Genomic DNA, 10970 nt, shown 5'->3' with positions numbered 1-10970 from the left:
TCCACAAACAAATAGGTAGCGCCTAAACACAAGCAAAGAAAAACTAGCAGCAAAAAAAAAAAAAAAACAAACAAACAAAACAAACAAAAATCCCAGTAAAACTAACAAGAGATCGAATGAATCTAAGCCCAAAGAAAATATCAAATAGCTGTTATCAAGAAATCGTAATGAAATTATGGGAGGCTTCCAACAATCTATACTTGCCGTCTTGTCAAGACTCTCTGTGCAGCTGCTATTTTTGTTTTGTTTTGCTTTGTTTTTGTTTTGTTTTGTTTTGTTTTGTTTTGTTTGTTTGTTTGTTTGTTAGGTTTTTTTTTTTGGGGGGGGGGGGTGAAATTCATCAAATTTTCACTACAGAACGCATTTACAATGATATTAGCTGGACATTATTCTTGTACTGCAATAGGATTATGATAACCCTCCCCCTCCCCTTTCGTCTGAAGCACTGGTTTGTTTGTTTGTTTGTTTGTTTGTTTTTTTTTGGGGGGGGGTTGGGGTATTTATTTATTTTTCATTCATTTTAGATTTTCTGTGGTTCTGGTCATCCACTGAAATATATCGTATCACAGTCCGTGTGTTGGTCTACTATCAGGTCAGTATTAGACGTGTCGGGCGTGATTCGACGGGGCAAACCCGTCCGATGAAGGGACTTAGTAAATGATGTTCTTGGCCCGTTTGAGAACAGAAACACAGTTCAGTTGTGACTACTCCTACTACGACGCAGCATTATGTGACGTCATAATTAAGCGACATGCCAGTAAGTTGTTGTTATCATTATTGTTGGTGTTTGTATTAGGTGGGATAGCATGTGCATTCTTTTTCTCTACTCTCCACTTTTTCATACAAAACCAAAATCTCAAACTAAAAAATAAGCTGCAAATGATAGTACATGAAATAGTACCATTACAAATCATGATGCATGCACTACTACTGATGATAATCATGTCGAAAACAATGCTAGTGATAATGACAATAATAATAATGATAATAAAAGGGACATCTTTTCAGTGAGAAACACAAATGAATTTAGCTATAATCATTCAATTTAGATCCTGCTCCCTCGTTCATTAAAAATATTTCACATAGTTTTAACCAAGGAGGTAGCCTAGTCCTAGTACCTTTGTCATTGGTTTTAACTCTGATGCAGGCTTATAACGCGTATAAAAGGAACAACAATTATGATTACATGCAAGAATCGATAGAGATGACCGATTCATTTTCAAGAGTAACTTTAAATTCATTTCGATTTTTAAAAACGAATTTCCTCTTCCTACAGCATCGATTTTACGAAAGAGATATACAGAGCAGACCCCGGGGAAGAGGTTGCCTACCTCGGCTCTCGGCAATAATGGGCCTAGGTAATCTTGCCACTGTCCTAAAGTACACAATAGGTACTGAAGATTTGCATATTACGTCATCGCGGCTGATAATTGAAGACGGGCGACCAAGAAGCACTTGCAAGAAAGCTTCTCCACGCACCGATGATCAGCAAGACGGAACGAAACCTTCCTCAATAGGTAGGTTATGACGTGTTGTACAGGTATTTCAGAAAGGAAGAAAAATGGCGCTCTCGCTCTATTTCTCTCTTAAAGTAGACAACATTTAAAGAGGAAATCGTCGTCGCTACAATCTTCGTTGTTCCGCATCTGAATGTCTTCATGATCATGGAGCAATTCGTGGTGTCAAAATGTATTCCCTTACCGCATTTGCTTTGGAGAAATACAAATCAGTTGATGAGGCCAACACCAGTAATGTGTTACTGTTTCTACAGCCACAACGCTCCGGTATATACTGTCTGATATATACCAGTTAGTGTGTATATACTCTTGAGGCTCCATGCGGCTGAAGAGGTTGGTTTGTTTGTGGTACGTATGCTTTTTAGTTACATGGTTCTCTTGATTATAATCTCGCCTCTTTAAATTAGGAAAACAGCAATTATGAATTTAGAGATTCAGGTAAGAATGCTTCTTTCAAAGTTGGTTGATGGCAATTTGAGAGTAATTTGAAAATATTCTATTTCTTCATATGCTTGGCCAAATGAACTACAATTAAGGACTTTTCGAGGGTATTTATGATTCTCTTTGAAGAACCGCAGTCCTATACTCAATAGTCATTCCGTCCATTTGCTGAATGTTATTGCCTTTAAGAAATGAAAATTAATTTCGATGCACTGTGCATAATATTGTGTGTATGTGTGTGAGTGTGCGTGTGTGTGTGTGCGTGTGTGTGTGCGTGTGTAGTTTGATAATCTGCAAAATAATGCTAGGAACAATTAAGCTGTGTTGTTCATAAACATGTTTACGTATACGGATCTTCTGCGAATTGTGATCCCTATCTTAGTCATGAATAGATAAGTCCATTAAATAAAAGGAAACATAAACTCTGAGGTTATCGATTTCTGATATATCAGTCAACACACTTGAACCCTGGTATTTCACATTTTTGTTTGTTTATCTGTTATCTGCAAATGGCGAATACTTTATAATAATGATAATGATAATAATAATAATAATGATAATAATAATAATAATAATAATAATAATAATAATAATAATAATAATAATAATAATAATAATAATAATAATAATAATAACACCTAAACAGGTAGGAGACACGCTGAGAGACAGCCGAACTCTATTGCTGAGTTATAGGAGAGGAATTTAGTGTTGAGGGTAGACGTTTCTTGGTTTGAAGTTTCCTCAAGTACCTGCCGTCAGGAGTCGAGAGGGTTCTTTAGTCCGTGTTGCGTGAGAACGAACACGTGTGTCCACAAGCAATATGTATCTAAGATAACAGGTGCTCATGAATCAATGCGGTCAACTGATATACTGGCAGCCACTTGTAATATTTCTTTACCTAAATGACCTCATAATTACGATGCACAAGTGAACGAAAGTCTCAGCCAGCTCTCAAAGAAATGATGAAAAGGGGCTATTAGTTTTTAGGTGTCATTAAAATCAACACGCTTGCATGGATTTCATCTGTGGCAAAACTGCTGGAACGGGTCATTTTAGACGTCACATGTATTCCATCTAAACTTGTAAATATCGCGGGTCTAGGCAGATTTCTCTTCTCAGTTACAGAGGCATCATTTGCACATGGAACAAAAACCCAGCTCTACTGCTTCAAAATATTTCTATAATGTGAGTCAGGGATAGAAACAACCTATGTAAAAATTTGAATCAGTATACAATTTAGTACTGTTAAATATACAAAATGTGGACACTAGTTATAATAAAAATGTTTCTAAATTGTCTACAGATATGGTTTAGTGAGAAAAATAGTGATGTCTCCTAATATTTTAGGCTTCATCGCTTTTTTTTTTTTTTTTTTTTTGCATGGTAGGCTGTTTTGCGATACAACTGACCTACACCGTACACATATGCATGCATCAAATGCAATACTTCAACATTTTTTTTTTAAATCACTGCTCCCAATGGTAAACTGTACCCTTAAAGCAGAAACATATCCAGACATCTTGTAAATGATGTGACTTCCCGTTTCCCATGAGAAACATACTTCGGCAATGCACTCATTCTGTATGTTAAGTACAACTGCAGGCAACATTTCACTAATTTAAGATTATCGAAAAAAGTAGTGTCATATCATAACTATTGTTAATCGCTTTCTTGCTAATTGTTTTGAAGCATTTACAGATACTATGACATGTATAAGATTTTATATGCGTTTATCGAATCAAGAGCTCAAGAAAATACTAGTAATTTACGAAAACCATAGTTACTGGATGAAAGAGATAAGGGACACTCCAAAGGATCAAAACACGAATCAAAGCACGATGTTCCTTTGAATATACTGGAGAAGTGTATTGAGCGTAACCATCAATTTTATCCACTAAAGAGAATGACGTCTATTCGCACAATACAATGCACTCCCTCCATAACGAAGTCCTCACGACTGGTGGTTTTCTTTCGTTATATCGAAATTTCGTTTTAACCAAACAGCACAGTGTATAAAGATAATCATATTTATAGATGATAATTTTGGGACTTGAATTTTGGATTTGTTCACGAGAATTTCGTTATAACCGTGTTCGTTATAACGGGAGGACACTGTATTAGCGACCATTCTGATTGATTTTTGGGGTAACTACAGTGTATGTAAACGAATTGAGGATCAGCTATGTGGCGAAAAACACGCGAAGATATTTCTCTTTAATGTTTTACTTTTGGGAAGTTACACACTTATTTTACATAAATCATCCGTGTATATACGTTGTAGCATAGCAATGGGTCATCGAGAAACGGTGACCAAGAAAACAAAACTCGTGTCTGTTTATCTTATCAGGGCTGACTTCTTAGTTTCCCAGTTTATCAAAGAAGCGGGACTAATCTCAAAGTCCGTTTACCGTTATGTACAGTGTAGGTTTATATTCAATCTGTACGGCCAAACGGTCTGTATTTGCATAAATAATTATTAAGGTGACTCAATTAGCTGTAGATTAAGAGAGGTAAAGCTCTCTGAACTCGAAGGAGATTATCTTCGAAGTCCATAGCTCGAAAACGCTTCTGTCAGCTTGAGCTTTAGCTGTACTGCACCCCAAAAAGGCAGGTCAGCATCGTGATCAAAATCACACAATTCCGTGTACACCTGCAATGCGATGCGGGAAACATTAATATTATTCATCCAATAGCCTTGGATTGGCACAGGACTCGCTTCATACAAACTTAGAAACAGGTTTCTTGATAATTCATTATACTCTACGTCTGCTACGTAACCATTGACAGTAACATTAAAAATGACGATGATGATAATGTAGATGATTGATAGCACCATTATCATTATCATTATCATATTGTTTGGAATTTTGGAAGAAAACTTAGATTAATTTTTATTCTTCTCAATCACGTTTCTTAAATCACACTGGCCAGTCCCGGTCCGGGAATAGTGCCTGGTCGAACTTTGCTAAAGTCTATGATACATGGGTGAGCATTTTGCAGTCTTATCGGATTGACCTCTCGAACACGGGATTGAGGAGGTTAAACTTAGTTTGACCCTGTGATCATATCCGTATGGTGTGTGTACATGAGTATGGATAATCCTGAATGCATAGGCGTGTGGACAGTTGCGTGTCTGATTGATGAAGTCAGTTGTATGGTACGGAATGTAGTTCGCACCTACAGCAGTCGGAGACCATTTGGAGACTCATGTTAATAATACGCGTTTTAGAAACAAGTTACAGAAGCGAGTTCTTTTTAAAGTGGGTGGAGCCCCTCTATGCTTGGTTAAAGGGATCGTACAGTTTTGGTTGAGACCTAATTTCAGGTTTCTACCATTTTTTGGTGAGATAATGAGAAACCTCTTATGAAATATGAAAGAGCATGTAATTCTATGAGGAATTCAACGTTTATTTGATGAAAGTTGATTTTGTAATGGCTGAGATATCCAAAAAAGAGCGATTCTAATGAAGTCTGGGACCCACAGTTTATTACGATTGCTTAGTTTTACTTTGTTTTTGGATGTTTCAGTCATTCCAAACCCGATTTTCATCAAATAAACTTTGAATTCCTCTTAAAATGGTATGTTCTGTACTACATCATAAGTGTTTTCTTGGTATCTTGCAAAATGTTAAAAGCCCAATTCTCATCTCCACCAATACTGTACCATCCCTTTAATCCTTTGTGTGCTTTGAGTGCCGATTGGCACAGAAAAAAAAAATCATAGCGTTGTACAAAGTCCCTGGCTCAGAAAGGGTTAGCTTGTTACTGCGTAGCTTCCAAGGAGACCAATCAACATTTTCTAAGAAATCCATGTCCATTAGAAAAGGACAGCCCTTGCTGATGAGAATCAAATTATTCAAAAACACTTGAAATCCGGAAATGAACGCTTGCAATATTCATCATTGTATAATGCGATCCCTCTGAAATTTAACACTGTATCATCACCTTCGTCGATAAGAACGTGTGTTGATAAAGAGCCAGAGTTCACTCATCGCAAAAGCTGTTCTAAGAGTCGGTGCCATCATCTTAATATAACATTTGTAAATGTAAGACCGCGAAAGAAGCATACGATACCATTCATGAACTTGTCCCCCGTCTTCCACAAATATGAATAGAAAATCTGACTTTTCTAAATACAACTGTGAAATCTTTTAAGTTTTTTTTTTAATAGTAAATAACGCAAATCAGTCCTAAACAAACGGCGGTAAAATGTGAACAGGAAAGTTGATTGGTCCTTTTAAGTCACAAGTTTCTTATTCCCAAGAACACACATACACGCGTGGACGCATTTCATATTTATTAGATTAAAGCGCTAAGGTTTCTATATATTCAATCTACACACAGAACAGAACTTGACAGAGACAGCAAACAAAAACATAAGAAACCGTTTGATTTTACCTTCCAATTAGCGATCTTAAAAAGTTGCTACGTGATTGGAATTTCATCCCATTAAAACTATAAGAAGAAGTGACCTTAATTCTCTGAGACAGAAAGTCATCTTCAGAGAGAAATAAAGAAGGTCCTATTTTTTTGGTTGGTTTTGTTGAAAACGTCCTTGGTGATAGATAAACCTTTTCCTATGGATATAGTTGTGTTGTTATGCAAAATCTTCCTTATAGTAAAGTTGTCAGCCTCACTCTAGCCATGTTATGCAAAATCTTCCTTATAGTAAAGTTGTCAGCCCCACTCTAGCCCTTCTATACGACTTTGCACAGAAGAAGAAGGAGAAGAATGAAAAACCAATAGCTTCAATCAACCCAATTAATCACACAAAGAACGGAACAAAAATATTCACAACGAACCAGCCGAAATGCTGGCTGGGCAAATTCATTTCGTAGGTACTCGTTTGCGTGCTGTTTAAAATTCATACTACCCACAAACTCTCTCAGGGACAGTAATCCGAGTGAAAAGCTGAAGTGATAATTTTGTCAAGGAAATAACAACAAATGATCTTTGAAACTTACAAACAAACATGATTTACTGCTTCATTGCGATATTAAAGGACTGGATTATTACTACTAAATGCTTGTCCCACGATGTGATAGCGGCATGTCTGCGCCCAAGTCTCTGTTTTAATTGCTGTATGAAGGGCAGTGTAGAGTCACGTATCTCACGCTTAATTCAATATTGACGTATGCTAGATTGGCCATTTTCGAAAGATACTTTATCAATTCTGGTGAATTAGAGTCAGATGATACGTGTGATGAGCTACAGTCATTAATGAATACATTATTCCAAGAGATAGATCATGCATGTATGTCTGTGCTTGAGTACCCTATGTGTTTCCAACCTGTTAGTGATACTAATACGTTTTATGTAGAATAATCATAAACATTAAACATCCCACAATCCGCATGATTTATCTACCACTTATGCATACCTTAATAGGAATAGAATTTGCCTTTTAAAGAAAACATGTTCAAACAAGAGAATTAGAATCATCAAAAGTATGTATTCGTTGATTGTAGCTATGCTACTATTTTTAAGTTATTGTGCTCTTTCTTGTATTGTATGTACTCCCAACTACATCATGTACATGCTACGTCTCTAAGATGACAATTACCTTGCTTTTTAAAGTACCTGTTTTTATGATGTCTATACCCTGCGACCGGATAGTGTTCAAGCGATTTACAATCCAATCTAATTACTAGGACTTAATGATATTGTTTCATCAATAATGATAATGACACTTACAATTAACGTCTTGCTTGTCAATGTCTTTTCAGATGGGACATTCCAAGTAATTGCGACAGGTGTCAGAAATCAGAGGTACTGAGACCACTCAGCGGAACTGGTGGATACCACTAGACGGAACTGATACCACTTGGCGGAACTGATACCACTTGGATGCCAGCATGATTCTCAAGAGGAATGTCCTCCACACCCTCATTTTGCTCCTTGTGTGCATATACGCAGCCAAAGTCTTCGTGGTGATGTCCTACTTGGACTCATCCAAGGAGGGTCTTATGGGTCAGGGTCGACTCCATGGGGACAAGGTTGTCGGGTCCAAAGGCGCGGATCCAATCGCCAACCCTGGTGTAAGGTCGATCCTACAAGAGAGCCGAAAATTTGTCGTAGCGGAGAACTCGGACTTGGTAAAGGATGACGGAAAGCCAGATACTGAGCCGAAGCTAGAGGCCGATGCCGCTGGTGGTGTGAAGGAGGGTGAGGGCGTCGACGAGAAGGAGGGTGATGACTTTGCGGGGATGAACGCAGACCTGTTCGCGGAAGTCCTGAAGCAACAGTACGACCACTCAGCAAAGTGTTCCGACGAGAGCCTGTTCCTTCTCCTCCTCATTGCTTCCCATCCCGAGAATCTGAACTTCCGCATGACCATTCGCGAAACATGGGCGAATGCGCCGGATGCGGAGACGCAGGGAGTTCTCGCCATGTTCACCATGGGTCGACCGAGGGATCGCCCCGAGCTCGAGAAGACTATCGCCGAAGAAAATGATCGTTATGACGACATTTTACAGGGTAACTTTGTGGAGGATTTCAGGAATTCGTCTCTGAAAACACTGAGCAGCCTGAAGTGGGTCACATCACATTGCTCTTCCGCTAAGTTTGTGTTTATGGGAGATGACCACATGTACTTAAATCTCGACAAGCTGGTCAAATCTCTGAGGGCAATTCGTGGCCAGGAAGGTAACCATGGCATGTGGCGTGGAAGAGTCAGGACATCATCAAAAGCCGTAAGGGAGGAGAGCAGTAAATATTACGTGTCGGAACGTGTATTTGATCGGCCTGTCTATCCTCCTTTTTGTACGCTAGATGCTGGGTTTGTCCTCTCCATGCCTGCCGTCCATGAGCTCTACCGAGAATCGTTCGACAGATCGATAGTTCCATTTGGAGATGTGCATATCGGGATCGTCGCTGATGAATTAAAGTGGAGTATTATCGAAGATGATCTATTCAGCTTCCACGATTACGAAGGGGATACGTGTGAACTAAGCAAATTTGTGACACTGAGAGGATTCAACACTCCAGAGAACATACGAGATGCTTTCGACAAGCTCCACAATGAGACATTCCTGAGGGAATGCCCCGATCCTGATTTAAACCTCGTTCTTTCTATCAAGGCAAACAACAAGCCGTACATAGATTCCGTGCTGAAGATGGTCCATGATCATCCTAGATTTTGCTTCGATGAACTCGGACGACCGAAAAAGATATTTGTGCTAAACCTAATCAGCTCGCTCCCCCGCCATTTTGAATCCCGTCAGGCCATACGAGAGACATGGGGCAGCCAGGAAGAAGTGAATGGAGAGCGAATCAAGACCCTCTTTTTGATGGGTCTGACCCAGCAGGACACAGAGGAGATCCAGAAAGAGGTCCAGAAGGAGGATGATGAATATGGTGACATCATCCAGGCGGGATTCAGGGAATCCTTCCATAACCTGACCCTCAAAGTCGTCCTAGGGCTTAAGTGGGTATCGGAAAACTGCAGACATGCCAACTACATCTATAAAGGCGACGATGACATGTTCGTCAACTTCCCAAACATCATCAATTATCTCAAAAAGGAGAGGAGCTCTGGCAAAGCCATGACCAAGTTTTTCCTTGGCTCCGTACTCTTTCGAAGCGTGCGCATCAATCGTAAAGACTCCAAGTACTTTGTTCCTGAAAAGTTTTACAGCGGCAGGTACTTCCCGCCCTATTGCTCGGGTGGAGGGTACATTCTGTCGTCTGACACTATGGGGCCGATGTACGAGCAAGCCCTGAACACCACGTTCATACCGATCGACGACGCCTACCAGGGAATCCTCGCGAAGAAGGTGGGCGTGGTCCCCGTCTACAATGGCGGGTTTAAAAACTGGGGGGAGAAGAGCGACACCTGTTCCCTGAGAAACGAGGACCTGATGACCATTCATGGTTTCAAGGACCCGATCTCAATGTACGCAGTCTGGAGGAACTTCACCGACTTCTCTGTTCAGTGTGACGCTAGGTGACATAGCATTCCTGGGCGCGTCCATTCCTAAGTATTTCCACGAGATCAGAAAGAATGCTATTCGCCTGTAGTATATAAAAAAGTCCCAATCACTCTTCTTGATTTCAATAGAAAGTGTTTTTCTTGTTTCTTTTTTTTTTCCAATTAGTCGTGGCTGATATAGAAAATTTAATCACCTACCATGTCAGGCCCCGTCTCAAACTTACATAATCAGATTTTATGTGAACTGCTTTGACATCATGACAATGGTGGACGGTATTCACATTAGCAGCACTATGACTGATACCAAAGTCAACATCGATACAAAATGGAGCTGGTCACGTCTTTATAAACAAGCGCAAACTGTCAAAGAAACTATACGTTGCTATATGTTTACAACAATATCCAGAGCGTAAAACGCGTTTCCGCCTACCTGTTTATATGTTTGTATACATATTGCTATCAGTGGCTTTTGATTGCACTGTTTGACTACAGTACTGTATCACAGATCTGTGTGACATTCAGTAATACTTTCCTAACAGCACTAAGTACTTAAAAAGTAGTTTGCCGTCACATGAGGCTTGGCATTCATTTATCAGTATTACACTACAATTCACTTTGATCATGGATCGAGGCTTTATTTGTGCTATCTTCAAAAACCTTGCCTCTTTTTAAAACACAATTATTGATGTTAATAAAAAAAAAAAAGACGTGGCAACGTGAAGCGAGGAACAATTTGAAGACGTACAAATTAGAGATCTACCAGTGGAGGGGTAAAGTAATAACATCTATGACAATATACTGGATGTATAGACCGTTGATGTTGCCAGAACATGGTATATTTTGCTCGTAAAGTCACAAGGCCTACTGCAAATGAATCTGTCAATAGGGTTGACATTTTCCGCTTTCAGGCAGTGCGTATGGTGATCAACCTTTATAACAACCAGCGCTTTGATAGTGTCAAACGTATCTTCTGTTACACACTCCAGGAATTAGTTTAGTTCAATCTGCTTCCCAACGGAAGCGACATTAAGGCAATATTGCATCACAGTTCCGCGCTCCAGTCACCTCTCAGTGTCGTGGAA

General features: G+C 39.4%; 1 protein-coding gene across 1 annotated transcript; it reads left to right on the top strand.

Annotated features, from left to right (window-relative positions):
- The first annotated feature begins 7813 nt into the window (after positions 1-7813).
- On the top strand, positions 7814-9907 carry LOC140241946 (uncharacterized). The gene has a single exon (XM_072321693.1). It carries the CDS (start codon positions 7814-7816, stop codon positions 9905-9907), a length of 2094 nt encoding a protein of 697 aa, XP_072177794.1.
- Positions 9908-10970: the final 1063 nt, after the last annotated feature.

The sequence above is a fragment of the Diadema setosum genome, chromosome 18 (genome assembly GCF_964275005.1).
Source record: "Diadema setosum chromosome 18, eeDiaSeto1, whole genome shotgun sequence".
NCBI lineage: Eukaryota > Metazoa > Echinodermata > Echinoidea > Diadematoida > Diadematidae > Diadema > Diadema setosum.
This window is presented reverse-complemented; position numbering and strand designations above follow the sequence as displayed.